The sequence below is a fragment of the Myzus persicae genome, unplaced genomic scaffold, assembly GCF_001856785.1.
Source record: "Myzus persicae strain clone G006 unplaced genomic scaffold, MPER_G0061.0, whole genome shotgun sequence".
Lineage (NCBI taxonomy): Eukaryota > Metazoa > Arthropoda > Insecta > Hemiptera > Aphididae > Myzus > Myzus persicae.
The window spans coordinates 419704-443100 of NW_019101569.1; the positions used below are offsets into that span (position 1 = coordinate 419704).

The following is a 23397-nucleotide window of genomic DNA, read 5'->3' on the forward strand; positions in this document are numbered from 1 at the left end:
ATATCGTAACCATAATAACAAAAACAACAATATTGCTTCTCTGCGGCGAGCGCAGCCGTCATCGATTGTCGTGCGCGACGGATATATTATTATATTTCCGTCCGGTCCGCATGATTTTTCGGCGTAAGTTCGAGCGCAGACGCGGATCCGCCTAGAAGTACGGCTGTCGGTTACAAGTTACAACTGTGTCCGCCGAAACAAATAAACACAACATTCACCGACAATGATTACAATATTTGATCGTATTTCCCAATATAATATAATAATATTAAACCTAACATCGTGACGATGACATTATCACACGGTCGCCGCGGCGACATACCAAATAGTGATTACCGACATTACCGCGATGACCGTCATCGTGCGGTGAATAAAATTTAAAATTTTTAAAAAATAATTATGATAATGGTATTGTTATTATTATTATTCATATTATTATCCGGCTGTCGACCGACGACGCCACTATCGTCGTTGAGGTTGGCGCGCTTGTCATCGGTGCTACACGCGCTCGCGTGTGGCGCATTTTAATCTATTCTGTGGCAATACTTGCTAGTTGCTATCCGTTGTTGTTAAAACATCGTAGTGCGCGCGCGCGGGATAACTCGCGTGCCACAACATTTTTGCCGCGAAAAGGACGCCGCGTCCGAATAACGGCCACCGCGGTTGTAGCGTTGGCTGCACTGGTGGCAACGATAACGTTAGTACGCGCGGGACAACGGGTAGGGAGCAAATCGCTGAGCGTCCCCCTCTTCCCCGTCGGACTACAACAACACGGACACGCCGCAGCCGCCATTATTTTCGACTGTCTTCGCCCGCCGATGTCATATCGTCAGTAGCCTCTCTGTGTGTTTGATTATTTGAAAATTTTTCTCCTGCCGATCTGCCGTACGTCTCTGAAAATTGAAAATGACGACTGAATGGAGTTATGAAGTGAACGATTTGGTTTGGTGAGTACCTCGTAGCTGGCGCGCGATTTAGAGACGATGTTTTATGATATTTACACGAATAAATGAAAAAGAGCGCGATTTACTTCGACGGCGTCGATAATGACTGTTGTGCGTTTTTCTGTTCACAGGGCCAAGATGAAGGGTTTCCCGCCATGGCCAGGACGCGTGAGTATTATTTCCGTCTTTTAAATAATAATATCTAGTATTAATATTTTATTTTATAATATATAATATTATTATAATGTGTAAATACTCATTATTATTACTATTGTTATACGCTCGTCGATTTATATGTTTTGGTGCGTCGGGCGCATATATTTTAAGAAAAAGTCATAGCTGACAGTCCAACGATATGGCTCATGAATCGTCGATGTGTAGTTTACAACATTTACATTAGAGTTATGCTTTTTGTGTACTACCGGCTTTACGGACCCCTGCTGATCACTGTTGCCATCCATCATGTACGATTAATTTGACCTGAATAAAGTCTGTTGATATGTGAATCGATCATTGACCATATGTGTCCTACGCAAAAACTATTATGCGTGTCATAATTTAATTACGTGTTCTTGTTTTTGGGATCGGACTGGGAGGAATGCGACCCAGTATTCAGCAATTTTAATCTAATAGTGCTTACCTAATGACAAATTTTTTAATATTTTTAATTGTTAAGTGTCTCGCTTAATGTGTGTTCAAGCACACCCTAGCCAATTTGGATAGTGCAGTTAGAGGTCTGTCTGTTCATGTCGTTGTTTGATAATGTAATTGTACTCAAGTTTTTTTTCTTGTTGTACGGCTTTCTCCTTTTCACATGCGTGATGACATTGACCACACTCAGTTTTTGTTCTCATAGTTATTCTATTTTATGTATATATTTGCACTGGTATTAAACTGGCTTTTTGTTAATTTTAGGTGAGCGAGCCAACTGTACAGCTTGTTAAGAAACCAAAGAAGAATTGCAAATGTATTTTCTTCTTTGGCACTAATAATTAGTAAGTTAAAATTGTATACATTTATTTATGAAGATGACAAGTTTTTTTCCATAATGTATTTATCTTTACTTAAGCATTTTATCTTAATGTATGATAATTATTTAATAAACTTAACTAATTGATAATATTCAAGTGTTAAGACAACGGCACATGTTAATTTGTTGTCTCTGTCTTAGAAACTTACTATACGGCAAATTTTAACTTTCACAATTATACATTTTACTTTGTCGTTTCTAAAGTTAGAGTAAATTTTCTTGTTATAAAATTTAAAGCAAAAATATTATCAACGACATCTTGGAGGATTTTTTGATGTAATTTGTAAGTAAATTATGATCATTTTAAAATGCGCAAAAAGTATACAGTTTAAAAATGCATATATTTTCCTTAAAAATAATATCAACAAAATCCTCCAAAATGTCGTAAATGATGTTCTTGAATTTAAATTTTACAAGTCAATTCACTCTAATTTTGAAGTAAAATATTTTATTGTAAATGTGCAATTTACGATGCACGTTTGTATAACGGAATCAAAAAATGCCCGTGTGGCGTTTACTTAACCTATTCTATTTTGAATTATATAAATTTCAAAGAGCTACCTGTATTCAATTATAAATTACTTATTTGACTAATTTTTTTTTGTAGTGCCTGGATTGAACTGGGATGTTTAAAACCATACTTTCAGTTTAAAGACACTTTGAGCTATAGTTGTAAAACTATACATTTCAGAGAGGCTTGTAAGGCAATTGAACAGCATATAGAAGAAAATGGTAGTACCGATCAAGTGAGTGTTTTTGTTAAGTTGTTATTTTATTGTCATTTTATTTAATATTCTGCTTTTATTTAGGGAGTTAATAATGGATTATCAGAAGCTGAGTCAAGATTTGAAAATTTAGTTCAAAATGAAATTTCAAGCTTTCAACCTGAGAAATCTAAACCTGTATGTATACAAGTATTTGAGCAATTGATTACAGATATCCTTAAAGACAAATAGCTACAATCATTCAAACCTTAAATTTTGTCTGACCAACTGTTATTATTAGGGTCTTTATGCCAATGCCCTAACAAGTAAAAAATGACCTACAAATGTTATATGTTAATGACATAAATAAAACCTTTATAATAACTCATAACAATTATGCAACTCGTACATTTAATATAAATAAAAGTTAAAAATTGAATGATTAAATAATTTTTGTAGTGCATTTTTGTGCATATTATTGTTTTTATTGGACTTCCAAAATGCATTAAAAAAATTAAAGATAATCTGCTGTAAATAAAAATGTATAGCTAAATGAAATTTCATTATATATATTAAATCTAGTACTATTGAAAAATTTTTTTTCCATACATTACTTGCCAAAAAATAGAACTATTGTAAAAGACCAACACAGGAACACAGATAATGTCCTTATATTCTAACCCTCAAGTTTTATAATAGGTGGTTCACTCATAATTTTTAAACTAACAGAATTAAACTTAATCTACTTCTTTAACTCCAACATTTGCTATGTTCCATGTTTCTAAGACTGAGACCACACAAGAGGGTATGGCGTCCTCTTAAGTAAATGTATCATAATAATATGACGTACTAGATTTTAGATATTTTATGACATTTTATTTCTCATAATTATACATATTTTTTTATTAAAAGACCATTTTTAATTAATTTTTTTAGTATTTGCTAGTATAAATAGTGTAAGAGGTGACAATTTAATGTTGTCAAAAACAAAATTTAGTAGAATATTTTAAAAATACTTGAGTAAATTGTATAGTATAATCAATACATACAGTTCAATTATTGAATTATATTGTCAATTTGGAAGCCCAATAAAAGCAATTAACTACACTTGGATATACTACAAAAATTGTTAATTTATAAAAAATTTTAACAAATATTTTGTCTTGGTAAATTATAAAAATCAATTCTTATAATTTTTTTTATATTAATTTATGAGTTTTATAATTATAGGTTTGATGGGTTTTGTTGTATACTGCCCTATATCTGTATGGTGGTTTTTGCAAAAAATACTGATGATACGGTGTACTGGTTTACAATATATACTGCAATACCGTATATTAGTGAAAAGATGATTTTTTTCGTTTTAATGTAACATACGTTATATGTTATAAAAATTGTTTATTCCCTCAGTATAATTTTTCAGTTTTCTGGTATTAGCTAATTATGGGTATTCCGGTATGTGCTGGTATTGCTGTATCTACTGGTATCATGGCATACTTTTTCATATCGATACTTAATCTTGTTCTGCAATACCGGTTTTCAATTTCAATACTGGCCTGTCAACCCTACATAATTATAAAAGATTTTGTATAGCATATTACAATATATATTTTTAATTTCATATTCTAGAACAATGTTGTTAAGACTATTTTGATTAATCAGTATTACATTTCTGACAATTAGTTCATTAATTATGACTCAAAAGTTTAGATGGGCAGAGTAGTAGACAAACTTTTTTTTGGTATACCATATGGCTGTGCTCGTCTAAAGTTTAAGTACTTATATATTCAAGGTCAGGCTAGTTAATGAGATAATTTTTAATTGAGTTATGTTAAGAGGATGCTACCCATGCTTTTTACCAACTTATGACATAGTAAATTTTGTTCACTAGTTTGAATAGTCTGCCGTTAGTTTTGATATTGAAGTAAAGTGAATTTAAGTATTGATAAACTTCGGTGGATTTTTCATTTTCAAGCAAGATAAGAGTATGTGAAATAACACAAATCAAAAATTCTCATAGCTCGCTTGAAAATTAAAACATCCATATATCCGCCGATGCTTAAACATAAATACTTAAATAATGTTCTTACCTAAAACTTTGATGTGTAAGACAGAGACGACAAATGCATGTCTAGCTTCCACAAGTTGAAAGTGAACATTTAAAAAAGTTATCCTAATTATTTTTTTTTACTCAGTTAAGTTATATAAAAGTTATATGGAAACTTACTATTAACTTATTTATTTAATGTACAAATATCCAGTTAGGTATATGGTTTAAAATAATTAAAAGTAAATGTTTTTTTTTTTGCAATATGTGTCATTAACAATAATTGTATTATCTAATTATTTATTTATTAATTACATTTGATTTGATTTGATTAAAAGGAACTCTTTAGTTATTAAGTGTATATAACTAAAAATTAGTAAAATTAATGATAATAACTTAACTTTATCTTTTTAATTCGTTTCTGCCCAGCCTTGTTACTATTCATAAGCTACTTGTCTCAAATTCATTCTATATAACTATTCCAAAAAATATACTTTGTAATCAAGAATTATTAGTTAGATTTTGATTGATCTAGCAGAGTGATAAAGATGCCAGTGCACTATTTATTTCTCTCTGGGCCATGCACAACAGGAAATATAATTTCAGCTGATTTTACCTTGTGTTGTTGGATTCATTTTTAGAGTGAATTGATCTATTTTCAAAGTTTAAAATAAGAACATTATCTGTGTTCTCCTGTTAATTTTTTACAATATTTTAATCTTTAAACAAGTAAAGAGTATCATGAATTTAGTATTAAAATTTAAAAATCATGATAACTTGCTTAGAAATTAATATGTTGTAAAAAAAAATTATGAATGGATATAGGTTATGTTGTTACTATCTAAATTTGAACATAGTTCAATTCAATATAATATTAAATCTAACAAAATAAAATTGAAATTGCCACACATAAATTTGTTATCCATTTGTATGACAACAAATTTTTTGTATTTTTAAAATTATTCTCAATAAAAGATGTTCATTGAAGTAAGAAAGCTTGATCATTGAATGCTAGATTCCTCTGATGGAAGTTCAAAAATATGAAAGATACATAGGCACTTTTGATATCAAATAAAGTTCAAATTTTAACAAAGTTCATCAATCTAAAATTTCCAAATTGTTTTTCAGTTAGAAATATATGAGGTTATATATTTTTTTTTGCAATATTAAATTTGATTACTTATACAAGTATGCTAGGATGTCACAAAGTCTCAGTTCAGAATATTTTTTTTCGTGTGCTATGATTTATTATTGAATTCAAATATAACACCCATTTCAATGAAATTCTTGATAACTACTTTACAGCAGTGATATCCACTTATCTACCTTTTTTATTTCTTATTGTTATTAATATTTTTACAAAGCTTTTAAAATACGTTTTTAGAAAAGTTGTAACAAATATATCAACTTCCAACTAAATCAATAAATGCATCATATTACATTTCAAATTATAAATAGTAAACATATTAATTTCATATATCCACCTTAACATTTTTATTATTTATAAAACTTTAAATATACAATGTGATTTTCAGCATGCTCTTCCCATTTCTATATTTATTCAAAGTATGAATAATATATTAAAATTCTTTATTCATAAGTATTTTGTAATATTAAAAAATTGTTTTGTGTAAACTTGACTAATTAGTAATTATTAATAACTATTATTTAATACATACTTAATTATAATTACCAAGCTCATATCCATTTGCAAAGGTATAGAATGTTATCCTTTCTAATTAGAGTTGAATAACTCGAAAAATGTTCATTTAAATTTGTATTACAATACGTCAACTTTCCAGAAAAAAACATCTGATTTGAAATTTGCATTTCAAGCTGTTGAAAGCGAACCATTTTTAAGGTGTTAGATTTAGGCAATATAATATAACCATTGTCAGTTATGTAATACTGTGTGTGTAGTGACCGATAAATAGTGTGTGTGAATACCCTGAACACTTTATGTAATTAAAGATAAACTATGGCTAAAAATTTTTGAAATCTAATGTACATATGCGCAGTTACACGCCACTGTATTTTGCGGTCAAAATAGTTTCAACACGAAAGTCCTAAAGAATGGTGCAAAAATTACGATTTTAATTTTGAAAACATTTGAATTCCTTTCTCTTATCTAGTTTATTTAGGAAATTGATTTTTGATTTGTTGTATTGTCTTATATCAGTATATCATAAAAATTTTTTTTTTTCTTTAAATTTATTTTTAATTCAGTGTTACTAAAAAAAAATTTGAACCTACCATAAAACTACTCTTTTACTGGCTTTTCTTAACCTTAAACATTTAGGTTCTCGTATGAAAAATCAATGTTTGTATCTCCACAGGATACTTCTTAAATGTGAAAAATCTATGTATATGAAAAAAAATTCTACAATTGAAAATACCGAAAATTAGAATTTTGTAATACGTAATTAATATTACTAATACCAACAAAATTAATGAGATAATTTTATAAGTCATAATAAAATACCCATAGTATTTTCTTCAAGTATAACAATAACTTCTAGAGAAATATGCAGTTGTGATTTGTGACATACACAAAACAAATAGTTTTAGATTTTATTAGCAGGTTTCAAATAATAAAAAAAAGAGTTTATAATCAGTGAACTATGTAGCTCATCCCCCAATTGTGGGCTTGTGGTTGTGATTTTCATCATACAAATGCTATCAATAATTATATACAATAGTAATACAGTTGACTACCCTTGCCTAGCATACCTAAGTTTAGTGGTTTCTGTTTGTCGTTCCTTAAATTGTGCTTAACATCATTTTAAAACTCTAATTTATTATTAAGTTGATATTTAAAGTAATATTATAAACCATATTTTTACTATTTCAACTACTATACAATTCCAACCTTGATTATTACTTATAACATCCGTCCCACTGAAAAATTTTGGTCAACCTGTTGTATACAAAAGATTAAAAAATGAAATGTATGAAGGCTTATTAAAAAGTAAAAACTTGATTAATATCCTCTTGTGTTAGATATAACCTTTTTTCTCTGACCATATCTTATTTATATAATGATAGAATCCGAAATTTTCTAACCTAACATTAAGAATAAAATGTTAACATCATTCTTAAAATATGTAATTTGCAGAAATAATTAATAATATTTTGAAAATCTAACTTATTAGCTTACAATAAGCTGAAAAGAAAAGAAGCCCTCAATTTCAAATCTCCATAGACTTATTATTCATTGAGATCACTTGTAATGTGAACTTCTTCTTTTTATTTATTTATTTAAACGATTAATGTATGTATTGTTAATTTTATACTTAAAATAAGGGGGCTAGATCAGGTATAAATAATAAAACAGGCCAAAAGCTAGACAAAAATGAGGGACTTGGGTTTGACACATTTTAATTTTGAAAACTAGTTAAAAATCTTCAACAACTCTACTTAGCATGGCCGTGTAAATGTATCGTATCATTATGACAAAAATAAATGGCTTACTTAAGTATATAAAATACCAAAATTCTAATTTTTTAAATTGTCAATATTTTATCAAAGAATTTAAATAAATAAAATCCCCTCGATCATTCCCTAATGGACCCAGTGAATAATTATATCCATTTTCTAAATTAAAATCCGTTTAATCCAAGTTAATTTTGTTTAGCTTTTTGGCATTTTGTCACATGTCTTTATTAATTACAAAAGATTTTATTTTATTGATCTTGAGCTTTGGCTACTGTTGCCACCATTAGGTTTTTGAGGGGGATTATGGCTAATTAAGGAATAGATATTTTTATGCTGGGGCAAGGATTTACGGCTTATTAGTTATAATTTAAAACAGATGTGTATATATTTTTGTTATTCATTATATCCTAAAAGCTTAAGCTCGCTATGACTTTAGAAATTTTAGTAAAATATATTGCAATTTTGTCATATTGAAAAAACTTATCATAAGTTATTAATTCATTTTCAGCCAAACGTACGCAGTGCATCAACACCACTACCTGAAAAAGCTGCTAAGAAAAGACAATCCAAACCAGTTGAATCTGAATCTACCTCTAATGGGCCCAAGAAGAATAAACCGAAAAGACCCCGTGTAAACTCAAGCGTTAGTAAATCTGATGATAATAATACTGATATTCTTACAAATCTTGGATTAACAAACAACCATACAAGTCCGCTTCGGAGAAATAATACTTTATTGGACAGACCTGCAGTGACAGCTCCAGTAAATATAAAAATAATTGCGTATTTGTGGGTAATTTTACTTATAAATGTATTAAATTGTTTCAGGTAATCCCTCCTTTAGATATAAAAACAATATCTAAATCTTTATTGCAAAAGAATATTACACCATCTCGTTTGAAATTAGGATTCATTGGTTTGGGAAATATGGGATCAGGAATTGTGAAAAACCTATTAAATTCAGGACATCGTGTGATCGTTTGGAATAGAACTCCAGATAAGGTAAGAAATATTTTTAATTTTTAATGATTGGACAAACTAATAGTAGTATTTTATTTTATAATATAATATATAATTTAATATTGAATTAAAAGTTTAAGATCTATAAATAATAATGTTTAACTTAATACTAACTGGTATTATTCACAAAATGTACCTATATATTTATAAAACATGTTTCTTACGAGTTTAATATAATATTATTTATTTAAAAACTTAAAAAATTTAAACCCATCCAAAATTGTATACAGATACTTAAATTTGTAAATAAACATCAGGCACCTTAACAATGCTATTCAAAAACAATAGGCAACACATAATTCTTAGTAGAACTCCTAGATACAATTATAGAGGTGCTATCACACTTAGCTTTTGTGAACTGAATGATATTGCTGGACAAAGTGTATATTTTTTACAAGCATGTGTAACTATAGAGTATTAACATTATTTTGCTAAGTTAACATAGAACATTTTAAATTCCTATAACAAATAAAACTTCAATCATCATTGGAGAATAAAATATTCGAAATTTCAATAAATTTGATTCATGCTTTTAAACTAAATAATTATTATCTTGATTAAAATTTTAAACATAAAATAGTTATTGTTTCTACAAGTTTGTTTTAGTAGTTAATTTTAATTGACACTCCATTTGAAATCTCAAGTTTTATTTTATATTTTGAGTGATGAAGTCAATTGATCGATTTAACAATGGTTTTTGTTTTTTGGAGCCTTTAAAATACTTTTCATAAAAGATATATAATTTTCATTTGACCAAAGGACAAGAGATATGATTATATTTTTTTAAATGACATATTAGTTTGCTGAATTTTATATTATATTACTTATTTGTAAAATATATACAATACAGATTGTTTAGTAAAATTGCTTTGATTTTCTACTTCATCATATTTTCTGATAGGAATGTGAATCTAGTCCTTAGGGAGAGTAAAAAGTGAACGATTCCCAGTAGTTTCAAAAGTTGGAAAAACTTATTTTCTTAAATAATTGATTTAGTTATTTGGTATAACTAAGAAAATAACCATACCATGTTTGTATAGGGGCACATAAGTTTTCAAAATATTTTGGCTTTTTGGAATATTTAAATGCATAAGAAAATTTTAATTTTTATAAGTATACAAGGTTTCTAATAAGTTGTCATTGGTTAAATGTCTGAAGATAAAATTTTGTTAAAACTCGACAATATCACAGAACATTGTAAATTATTTTGAGTTAGAAATGTTCTATATATATCTAAGATTTGAAAATCTGTACATATGTTAAGTAGTTGAAATAATGCTGTCATTCTAAACATTGAGGGAGGAGAAGGGTTTCTGATTCCAAATTTGTATCTAATTGGTACTTTCTAGAGATCAATACAGAAAATTCACAGTTATTTTCAAGAGCGTCAAAAAAAACATTTAATGATTAATATATCTGAAATTTTCGCCAAATGAATATAGTAGAGATTTTCAAAATATTTTGAATTTTTCTTTTTGAGCTATTTATAAATATTAAAATTTATAATTTTGTACATATATATTTATATTGTTAATTTTAGCTTGGTTAAAAATATTAAAGATACATAAGCATTTAAAGTACAAATTTATCAAAATCATGATCAGTTTTTTGTTTTCACAATCGAAAATTTAAAATAAGATTTCTCATAAATAATTTATAGTGCAATCAAAAACATATTTGATACTGTTTTATTTTAAAAGATATTATAATTTCACATTTGGAAAAAATTAATTATTTAATTTAAGAATCATAATTTTAATTACTTTCAAAACCAGTTTTTGCCCTAACCTATTTTTCGTGTATTCAAAAATAATAACTGTAGATACTTGACACTTTGTCCTCTAAATGTTTAAATTAATTTGTTACACATTTTATAATTTTATTAATAGGTATAGTTAGATTTATTTGAGTGACATAAAATCATTTGAATTTTTATATAAAAATGTTGTAGCTGCCTAAACATTTAATAGAGTTTCTCATAATTTGTTTTAATAGCTATTAAAATTGTTTAAGGTACACGGGCACAATTTTTTTATAACCATTTGAACTTAAAATTTGCATGAAATTCATCAAAATCACAAAACATTGTAAATTGTTTTAGTAAAAAATGTATATAATTTCCAATCTATAAAGCTTTGCTTTGTATAGTTAATCTAAAATTGAATACAAATTTCCCTATAAGTTTCATACCTTAAATATATAAAAACAGAATTATTTCTAGACATTTTGGTTGAATTTGGATTAAATCAAATATTTAGGTCATATGATATTTAAACTAAACATAACAATTTTGAAACTTAACATATATTATATTTTGTATTTCCATAATATGCAATTAAAAAAAAAAAATTGTCTATATAATGACATTTTCAAATACAATATTTTTAACAAAAATTAATTCAACCTACTGTATTACTTATATAGTAAAATAATTTATTATAATACAAGATAAATTTATCATAAAATACACTAAGTTATAATGGCTGACAGATAATCTTCACACAGATCTGTTATTCCTAGCAATGAATTTAAATTTTACACATACATTACAGTAAGTCAAAGTCGAGGTACATTGACACCTACTGTAAGGTAGATGAGTGTGTATACTATCCTCTATAAAAAATAGATACATTAAATTAAATGTTTGTATTACCTGTTAATCAATTGTTGTAAAATATATGAAAATCATTATATTTTTCATTTAATATAATAAATATCCCTTATTTTACTTTATTATACAAAAATAATACAAAAATCTACATTCATTAAACAATAATATGGAAATATAATTGAACAACATAACATTTTTTTTTATTATTATTTATTACAAACAAAACATTCATCTTAATGTATGCAGATTCCAATTTAATTCCACTTCCGTCAATTGGACTAGCAGATAGTCCAAACATGGATTAATGTTGACCTACAGAAAACATAATATTGCTGTTAATTTCCTTTCAAATTATTAAGTTCTCATATTAATTGATAGAAAATCAAAACCAACTATTTTCAATTATGGTACTTTTTTTAATAACAAAAAAAGTTTAGAGAACCATGGAATAAATCTCATTAATACTATAATCTTTTTATGGTTTCTTGTCTGGTTAGATTATTATTTATCTTACAATGATATTATAATTTTATCTAAAAATTATCTTTATTATTTTTTATTTCTATCAATAATAATTTATGAATATAGATTCTAGGTATATTTTTATAATTAATATTTATGTAACGATACTGAAAAGGACAAAAGAACAGTAATTGTTCTATTAACAGTATTTATAATTTTAATATATACATTTACTAACAATAATAATACTTATTCTATTAAATAATACAAATATTTAAACTTAGTTAATGAATTAATGTTTCCGTTATACCTCAACATACTTTGAAATGCTAGCCATTAAACGTTTGGTTTTTGTTTTAAATCCATACTCTTGATAATTTTATTGTTTAAGTACAAATGCATACACTTAGGTTAGTATTATTTTATTTGCACATTTTTATATTTATGAGTTAATAGAATAATAGGTAAAATTATTAAAAAATATTTTTACAGTTTATTTTTGTACTATTTTAAGAACTGATTTTATGTAAAATAAAAATAAATTACCAAAAGACAATATTTCTTGTAGCGATTATAACTAAACATCTGCTGGAAAAATTTTTGGCTTTTCTGTAGATCCCATTTCTGTTTCTGTCTGTTGACCCTTTTTTTTTATACAATTCAGTCTATAACAAAATTATCATAAACATTATGAACAATAAATAAAAAAATTAATACATTTCAATACTAACCTTATTAATAATAGCTTGAAAGCACAGCATAATATAGTTAGCATTAAAAATCCTAGTGCTGACGATATTCCTAATAACAGTGCATTTATTTTGATACTGAAAAATACTCCACTGTCTAGATGTACTTCCACTAGTTTTGAACTGTTTCCATATTTATTTGATACAAAGCAAGTATAATTACCAATATGAGTTCTTAGCATTCGTAGAATATGTAAAGATCCATTTTTGTCAGTTAAAAGTGATTGACTAACTATTTGATTTAGATCCCAGATATGGATGTTTGGATGGTGTGATATATTTATATCGGCTTGTTTATTTTCATGAAATGTTAATCCACCTGGCACTAACCAAGTAATTGCTGGAAGTGGATTTCCATAAGCCATACAATTAATAATTCCATTTTTGGTTAACTGTAATGTAATAGGACTGTTTGTATAGTAGATATTTGGTGGGCAGTTAATTTCATTAAGTGTTTCAATAAAATTTGAATACTTTTCATAACCAACTACAGTAGTTGTTTTATTATCAAACCATTGGCTAAACCATCCATTTTTACAATTTGGCTGAATATGTGTATTTGACATTTGTAAATGTTGTAGGTTCTTAAGAGAAACAATGCTAGGTGGTAAAGAATCAATTGTTCCACAATCATTGAGTTCTATCACTTTGATGTTTGGCGATGAACTAAAGAAATCGTTGTCAATTGATGATAAATGTGTACAGTTATTCAATATGACACTATATAGATACATATGTTCACCGAAGGAACTTTGATTGAGATTTTTTATTCCACTATTTTGTATACTAAGGTATTCCAGGTTATACAAGTTTGTCATTGAATGTTTATCTAGTAAAGATAAATTTGGATTACCTATACTCAGGTTTTTTAAATAGATAGTATGTTTGAACAAATTTTCTGATATTGATTTAAAATTATTATTTTCTAAATTGACTGTTCTCAGTGAGCTAGTGTCTATAAATAAATCGTCTGATAAAATATTTAGTTGATTGTCAGACAGGTCTATGTACTCTAAACGAGGACAGTTGTGAAATGTATCATCCGACAGTTTAAAAATATTATTTCTAGATAAATCTAAGTACTTAAGATCATTGTGATATAAGGCTTCAACTGATTTTATCTTGCTCGCCACCCATGTAATTTCCCGCAGTTGTTTCCCATTTGCAAACGTGGTGTTGTTGATGATCGCGATAGGGACGTCGTCAAAACGTACGATTTCTGAGCCGTACGGGAGGACAATTTCTCCATCTTGTTCTAACGTCATACACGACACGGTGTTATTGATGCATTTGCAAGCCATTCCGTTATCGCAAACGGTGGCCGCCGCGCCCAATGCATTCGTGAGTTCGTAAAGTATGATGATGGTCGTCAAAATAATCGTAAATGAATCCATTTTCGAGTTATCTGAAACATTTCATGTACAATAAAATTAGGTTCCGAAGATAATACAATTTCAATGTGTCGTGCGTTTACCTTTTAATGCGTTTTATATGCCGGTTGGATCTCATTTGTTCCGAGTTGTCGGACGTTTTTCTCGGACAAACGGTGAGATAAACGAAAATCATAAAATGTCGTAGGCCGCGTAACGTTTGAAAAGATTTTATACGGATACTGAGTACTGACGAACGACTGTATAAACGCTTCGAAGCCAGTTTCTCTGATGACTCAGTGTGGCCAACCGCGTCAACGTGCTACGGCTGTCCCGTGGGTACACTGTCGAGCGCGTGCCAGCAGCGATTAATAACCGTCAACAACAGTCGTCCGACGTAACGATCGTTTTTAATATATTATGCGCATTGAGTATCGGGGTTTAAATCTACCGACTATCGAATAGATAATATCAACTGTATTAATGTCACCACGACGTCCTTTCGTGATTATAGATCATAATACCATTATTAACAAGTGATTTTTTTCTATAATTTTGAATGACCATACACTTTGATTTCGATGTTTATCAGATAATATTCGTATATTTTTAGAAGAACTCTACAGCCTGAATCGCTTTAATCAACCGGTTTAAATTATATTATATCAATCGGAAATAATCGGTTTCAAAGCTGCTTTGCAACCAAATAACGCAGACCAAATAAATTTTCCAAATAGATTTCGATGTTTAACGATTACCGCGAGTACCTACGATCAAATATGCTAAATTTTTCGGGAAATGGCTGTTCCGTTATTCGATCTTCTTATTTTTCACGGCTTTAACAAACATTTGCAAGCGGTTACAATATGTTCTTTCCCAGAACCCGCTTGGGTTTATTATTATTATTATTTATTTTTTATTTATTTTTTGCTTTCCTGACCGTCTTGTCATAGTAAATCGTGATGAATATTAATTTCAACATTCATTAACTGACAGTCGCAAAAGCATATTTGTGTTTTAAAAATGTCGACTTTTACTGGAGTCAAGTGTAAGTACGATGGACGCGGTGCATTTTCCGAACAGTCGTCAACAATAATAACAAAAAAAGGGAGGTAGGGTAAAAACTGACTCATTCTGGAGATGTATTATGCCATTAGTTTCTGCACATGTACCAAGATTTTTAAGACACCGAGTACACCCATGCATCATGATATTATTATAATCAACAAGGTTAGGATCGTAACTTCTTGACGGTTGGTTTAGAACGTAACTTAGTGAGGTGTGTCTTATTCATAATTTAAATATTGAATGACAATTAGGGGTAAGCAAGTGACGTGTTGCTCAGACTTTGAACCCAATCTGGACCTTTGAGATCATACCATGTTGTTTATCATGACTCACAATGAGTACACTCGTCGACTGTCAGTTTATGAACGTGGAAATCATAATATATTGTCAACTTCATAGCGGCGTTAGTAGGTACGACATTTGGCCAATATTTTTATTAAAATTTTCGCATTTGTCGTTTTACATGAAATATTTTTGAGGATTTCAAGTACAAAATATATAATTACCTAAAGGTTACTAATATTAGGCTTAATATAAGGCTACAAATATTATCAATGTTCTTATTTCATTGGCTGTTCTTTAATTTTTAAATGACAAAAATTGACATTTATAATTTTTAGTTAACCTAAGGTAAACAAGATGTATACCAAATATCACACAAGTTAATATTAATTTATTGAATTTATGTAGCGTCACAGCCGGTCAAGGTTATCCGATTAACTATTGTCTATCCTTTAACTTAATTTGTTTAAAAGGTTAAGTTAGTTAATATAATACAATAAATCATTTTAACACAGTTTTCAGTTTGGTATTAACTAATATTATTTCGTATATTTCAAATACTCGGGAACGATATATTTTGTAGTTTGTATTTCAAATACATTAACAACCATCTAACCACAACGGAATACTGTTTAATTCCCTTTAAATTAACCGTGTCGTGTAGTATCATGTTCCGTATATGTATTTAAATATTGAATACCTAGATAACAAAATATTGGTAACCCCTAACCTGCCCTATCTATAAGTTCGAAATATACTGTTGAAGGGAAACCCACACTTTAAGTTACATATATATTATATACTTCAAATCGAACCACACGAAGCAGTGTGAACTGTGAAGCCGTTTTTCATGTCAAATTTTGATGTTCTAAGTTGAAAAATAATAAATCGTTTGTCTACACACAATAACGGATCAAATAAAACTTTCATATTTTAATCTGTTACATAATAGTATCGTACTTTTACTAGGTACTATTTTAAAACCAGTAACCTCTCGAGAAATGAGAATCGTGGTGGCTTGGCGTTTAGCAACCCACTCCACTCCATGACATTTTTTAATTATTAATTATTTATAACTATTATAATAGTTTTTGAGAGTTATAAGGAACACGATTTGTGTGTCGTAGTATAAAATTAAAAATAGAATTTATATCGTAATCTGTCCAAAGTCGATGGACTAAGACACGTGACATTATTATATTAGTAGTAATTTAAATGTGAAATGTTATGTAATTAAATTAACTTACGTAAAAATATAATTACATTGTGATCGACTTAAATAAAAAACTCCATAAGCTATTATACATAACTTAAACGTTTTGTGTTATCTACAATCTGCTGCAATATTGATTGTAATTTGTATTGTATATAATTAAACATTGAAAAGGCATTTTTTAGGATTTACAATCAATATATTACACTATAACGTCTTAAACAATATTATTATGTAAACACAAACTATCATTGTTCCGTTTTATATACAACGTGGAAGTTCAAGAATTATATTTTAACATCAAATCGTTCTGTATGTTTTTCAGCTACTAATGATCTAATTGTGAATGGTCGCACAAGTCCATTATGCTGATTAATCTATCTTGCACTATAAGTTGTGATATACTATATTTTTTAGTATTTAAAAAAACCAACCATAAGTTAAAACAAGATCAAATGATCAAAACCAGTTTATAATAGTGTAATTAAGTATACTAGAATTATACTGCGTTCATACATATAGGTACCTAACACATTATATGTGTTGTGTATACATGATACAATATTAGGTTAGGTTATGTTTACTATTAACAACCTTACCTAACATATTCATTCTTATACATTTCCATCAAATATGTATGTATAATTTATTGTTTCTTTCATAGTTTCATTGTGAAATCTATTATTCTCAGTCTTTATTTATGTTTTTATACGTAATTTTGAATGTGGTCACAAAAATATAACAATATTATTTTAATATTTTTAAACCATTAAAATATATTAACATTTGTACCTATTAGATTTTACTATTGAATAATACTGAGCCTTCTTACTTCGTACTAATAACATTTTAATAGCACATTGACATGTTTAGACTAGTGATTTCTAAAAAGATAAATAGTATTAAGATTATTGATGGACCTGTTTATGGCAACTAGTTGACCGTCTTTCACTTATCCATGTTATTCCTGTATTGAATATTGGATAAATACTTGTTTTTCAATTTAAAATAAATTGTTTATAGATTATAAAATTACTATTTTGTTTTTATGAAAATGTAAACTGCTATTTGAATTATTATTCTCAGCTATAGGTTCTTGATTAAAGTTATAATTATTTTTAATGGTTAAAATCATATTTAGCTGTATACATTTATGGGTTTTTTTTTATCATTTGTAAATAATAAATATTAGTTTATAAAATAATAAGAGTTTAAATTAGCTATGACAATTATTACTCTAACTAAGTGTTATTTTATGAATTACATGTATATTTTTTGATTTTATAGTGTCTAAAATTTCAAGATGCTGGAGCCACAGTTGCATTAACTCCATCAGATGTTATTGGAGTATCAGATATAACATTTTCTTGTGTTTCTGATCCACAAGTTGCTAAAGATGTAAGATTTTTGTAATTTTTCTTATACATTTATTTATATTTGCTGATTTTTGCAGATGGTATTTGGGAATTGTGGTGTACTTCCTGAAATAAATAAAACCAAAGGATTTGTTGAAATGACTGGTATTGATCCAGAAACATCTCAAGATATTTGTGAGGTTTGTTGCAAGCAACATACTAAATATTTTTTGTACAAATATGATATGATTTTGAATGTTAATAATTTATTTTATTTTATTATGATGTGTTACTCCTTATTACAGGCTATATTGAGTAGAGGTGGGCGTTATTTAGAAGCCATGATTCAGGGAAGTAAAGCAGATGCTGAAGAAGGGGAATTAATTTGTTTGGCAGCTGGCGATATGACTTTATTTGATGATTGTAAATCATCATTTTGTGCGATTGCCAGCAAATCAATGTATCTAGGTAAATTGATATATTATATTGATTAATTTTATTAACTACTCTAATAAAACTCATATATTTGCTAGGTGATGTTGGAGCAGCCACAAAAATGAATTTGATTTTACATTCAGTTAAAGCAGTAGCTCTAGCAGGATTAGCTGAAGGTATGGCTCTGGCTGATAGAGCTAGTATATCTCAACAATCTATGCTAGAAATTCTAGGAATGACTTCATTGAAGTGCCCATTGTTATTAGAAAAAGGGAGTGGTATGTCCATTTAAATTATTATTTAATTTGATTCATTATAGATGTAATGTTTAAATGTTAATGTATATTATCTGTTAATTATAGCTATGATGAGCGGTAATTTTCAAACAAATCAAGCTTTAAAACATATTCAAAAGGACTTAAGTTTATCATTAAACTGGTCAGATATTTTGGAACAACCTTGTCCAGTTACAGCCAGTGTAAATGAAGTATTTAAACATGCAAAACGTTTAGGTTACAGTGATCATGATACAAGTGCCGTATATATTCGAACTAAATTTTAATTTATGGAACTTTCAATTATCTTAAATTTTTCCTTTTTTTTTTTTTTGACATTAATGACCACTTAGTAAGAATTTTTTCATGTAACAAATTATTTTGTTGAAAATATAAATGAATAATAACTATTATTTTTTACTTAAAAAAAAAAGGAAAAATTGTAAATATTAGAACTGTGAATATTACTTTGCATCCATCCCATTTATTTTATATTATAAATTTATTTGTTAAAGTTAACTGATATAATTGTATGGAAAAAACATAATAGTAAATATAATATATTATGTATGTATATATATTTATGTATGTTTTGTTTCTATAAATACATATAAATATATATGTAAAAGTTTTTATACATATATATATATTTAAATATAAATACATATAAAACAAAAAGTAATTATGATTTTACTTGTTTAATTTTTTTTTCTAAATTAATAATTGTTTAAATAGATGATTTATGACACTATATTATGTGGATAATTGTGTTACACAAAGATTTAATTTAATAATGTACTTGGGATAAGTAAATATATAAAATGTTAACTTCTAGAAAGTTGTGTAAAATTTAATTTAAGATTATACAATGATAAATTACTATAATTTGTATACTTGTAATTTGTAAATATCAATAGATTGATAGTAATTTAATGACTTTGAAATAGTTGTATAAGTTGGCTAAGACTTTAAAATTATTTTGGTTTGGCGATTTAGTATAGTAACAATTTAGAAAAATACTAATGGTTTTGCCTTGGTCTTTAAATTAGTCTTATAATTTAATGTTAATTTTTTTTTTTGACATTAAGTAAGTAGTTTTATAATAGTTTTAAATACTTAGAATGTGTAATTCTACATTTATACTTGCTTATTAATTTTATAATTTTTTTTCTCAAAGGCTTTATTCAATTTGAACCAATAGATATCTCATTTTGTTATTTTAAAGTAATAAACTACTATTTAATTTCATACATTAATGATTTTTTATCACTATAAAAAACCGTGTTTATTAAATAAAATATAATCAACATAATTATTTGTACTAACTAATTTAATATTCATTGATCATAGTTTTTTCTTGGGCTACTATTTTTATATAACATGTTGAGACCTATTTTGCAATAACTATATGTAAATCACTGGAATCACAATAATATTACTCTTGGTATTTAAAATTTAAGTCAACTTCAGTGAAGTTAAAATTCAATGAAACAAGAAATTTTGTATTACCTTAAGTTACCTTAATACCTAATAATATTATTTACAGAGAAACGTTTAACACTCGTTTATAATATTTATACCATTTTAATAATATTGGTTTTGTTATGAGAGAGATAACATTTTATATTGTTTAATTATAAAGTAACAAATTTTGATTTATCTGAAAGCACTGATCGTTTTTATTTCATATGTAAATTACTAAATTTTATTGACCAATAAGTATATAAATTATGAATACACTTTTGAATACTTTTACTGATGTAGATTAAACATTTATTATTTATAATTATAATATTCTCATTTAATATTTGGAATTAAAAACATACAAATACAACTGAGCATTTGTTATTTTTTTTAGCCGATAACTATAATAATTGTATGTTCTACTACAGTAACATATATATTTGGAACACAATACTTAGTAGTTCCTAATTTTGTAGAACACTTCATTAAAGTGTTGATGAACCTACCACTAGAGTTTTAGTATATATGGTTATGCCTAAGTTCATGCCTTACATTTTTTTAACACTTACACAAGAAAAATTATTTGCAAAAAAAATGGTTCATAATATGTTGAACATTTGTTGCACACTATGTATTATTGGTAATCATACTTTGGCGTGATCGCTTTACTTTGAAGTGACATAATCACTATAACTATAAAATGTAAAAAAGATATGAGGTAGGCGAGATACCAAAAAATTCGCTATGTACCGTAATAATATGTTTTGTACGCATCAAATGTGTAATCAAACACACACTTAACACGCGTTGACTTAGAACGATGGAATCGATTAAACTATTCTGTGGTAAAACTACAACACATACCCATTCTAAAATTTCAAACGACATCTCGCTCTCGGAAACAGGATATGACGATGATATTTTACATACCATGTTAAAATTATATAATAAACGGAAGCCACCCAAACGAATACTGGTCTTTTTGGGATTAAACATTACCGTGTTTCCGATTTTGTTGTCGAGTGGGAATTAAATCTGTCCAAAATTCCGGTTTATATCAAAAATACTCTCATCATTTTGTACTTGAAACAGCTTGTTACGCCTATACCTGCTTACATGATTTTACTGTCATATACCAATATGCAATAATAGCGCATTGTTGGCCAAACAACTCCATAATATGAGTAAAGTAAATTTGTAGGCCTGGGCTTATTAAATCCCCCTTTTTTTTATAATAACGTTTATTATCAAAACGACATTTCTTTATTACAAAATTTAACATACCTTTAGTCTTCACATTTCCGCATTATTAGTGATTACCAGGCCTCGGCCCACTGCATGCTGAAAAAGAAGTACCAAATTACTCAACAAATCAATGATAAGTTCATCAATTAATCAGTGTAATTGAATATTTACTAATCAATAAAAACAAGTTTTATTTAGAATCTAAATTTTAGATGATAAAAAATATTTTTATTTTAATTGGGCAATTGTTTTTCGTATTTTAAAAGCTACGATATTTATTGATTAACAGGGTTCGTGAGTTCATGCCCTAAAAAAATTCTTAATAAGTATGTACTTATGCACTAAAAACTGGCAAAATATGCTTTAAAAAGTTCAGAAATTGTTAAACTGAATGAACGTCCATACACACAGGTCACAGTAACTACTGAAATAGTCAAAAATAAATCACTGTAAAAGTATCTAGGAGATAAGACTATTTCATATAACTTTTTCCACGAATTAGTTACATGGGCTACGGGCTATACGTTTTATGTTAATAATTTTACGCGAAAATTTTTTTATATTTTATTCAGTGCAAAAATATAAATTATTGCGTTTTCATCAAATGTTGGTAAAAATACCCAAAATATGTACAATGAAATAGATGAACGCATAAATATGTAAAATAAAACTCCACATACTCATTACTCAACCACTTTACCTTGCAATGGATTTCTATGTCACCTAGGTTCTAACTAAAATAAATTATTTAACTATATTTTCTTACCTAAATACGACTTAGCAAGATTGATATACAAATGCATGAACATTGAACTCGCGAGCCCTGTTGATAAATCTTTAAAAAAAATGTACCTAGTTGAATATTTTAGGTTTTTAAATGCATACGTGGTATGCATTTATTCTAGGTACCTACAAGTATAAACACTTGCTTAGCTTCGTTAGTTTTAATATTCGAGTAAAATACCAAACTTAAGATAACAATATTGTCAATTTTTTTTTCGATATTTTAGTATTTAAGCTATAGCTATGCACTCATTGCACTCGTATTTATGTTACAATATTATAAACATCCGTTGTCTATAGTCTATAGATAACTCAAGCTTACAATTAATATATCGAAAAATACATCATTAAAACGCGGAGAACGTGCGGCTTGTGAGTACTTCGTACCTTTGTATTGTATGTTCACGTTTTATTTGAACTTTTCAACGCGGTAGTTCACCAGGTAATGTTCTCCTCAAAAATCAATTCACTCTAATTTTTAAACGAACGGAGCTAAACGTGATCTGCCTAGCTTAAAATTTGGTATGTTACGCACTTATAAGACAGAAACAACATATTATGCGGGTATAACGTCCTCTTAGGGTGACCGCACACTGGTAAAGCAAAACTGCTTTAAAGCTACTAAGTCGATTTATTATGACTAATCAAAAATAAAACATTTATATTTTATGGAAAACATGCACACTGATGAAGCGTAGTCAAAACAAAACATTTTTGTCTTCAGTCATGAACTCATGACTAATATTGTTTTATTGAAACAGAACGTGCGCTATTTTCATAAGTCATTGTCAAGCAGTCGCTGGATAATTATATCAAAATTATGCCAAATATTGAAATATTATTTATCTATGCTAAATTGTCTACAATATAAAGGTAATTATACATTATTATACATTATATATAAT

At 27.6% G+C, this 23397-nt stretch overlaps 2 protein-coding genes across 3 annotated transcripts; one reads left to right on the top strand and one right to left on the bottom strand.

Annotated features, from left to right (window-relative positions):
- Window positions 1–763: 763 nt before the first annotated feature.
- Window positions 764–19425, top strand: LOC111029627 (putative oxidoreductase GLYR1 homolog). Its single transcript, XM_022308713.1, has 12 exons — window positions 764–947; window positions 1076–1112; window positions 1860–1939; window positions 2582–2720; window positions 2784–2876; window positions 8669–8923; window positions 8989–9162; window positions 18223–18333; window positions 18389–18490; window positions 18596–18758; window positions 18824–19003; window positions 19088–19425. The coding sequence occupies exons 1-12, from the start codon at window positions 907–909 to the stop codon at window positions 19285–19287; spliced, it is 1575 nt and encodes a 524-aa protein (XP_022164405.1). The 5' UTR covers window positions 764–906; the 3' UTR covers window positions 19288–19425.
- Window positions 11273–15859, bottom strand: LOC111029628 (leucine-rich repeat and fibronectin type-III domain-containing protein 5-like). 2 transcript variants are annotated; one of them, XM_022308714.1, is made up of 4 exons: window positions 14477–15857; window positions 12985–14407; window positions 12800–12918; window positions 11273–12103 (listed from the first exon to the last, which is right to left on the bottom strand). In XM_022308714.1, the coding sequence occupies exons 2-3, from the start codon at window positions 14394–14396 to the stop codon at window positions 12831–12833; spliced, it is 1500 nt and encodes a 499-aa protein (XP_022164406.1). In that variant the 5' UTR covers window positions 14397–14407; window positions 14477–15857; the 3' UTR covers window positions 11273–12103; window positions 12800–12830. The 2 variants fall into 2 exon arrangements, with proteins under 2 accessions (XP_022164406.1, XP_022164407.1); XM_022308715.1 differs by lacking the exon at window positions 11273–12103 and having other exon boundaries at window positions 12798–12918; window positions 14477–15859.
- Window positions 19426–23397: the final 3972 nt, after the last annotated feature.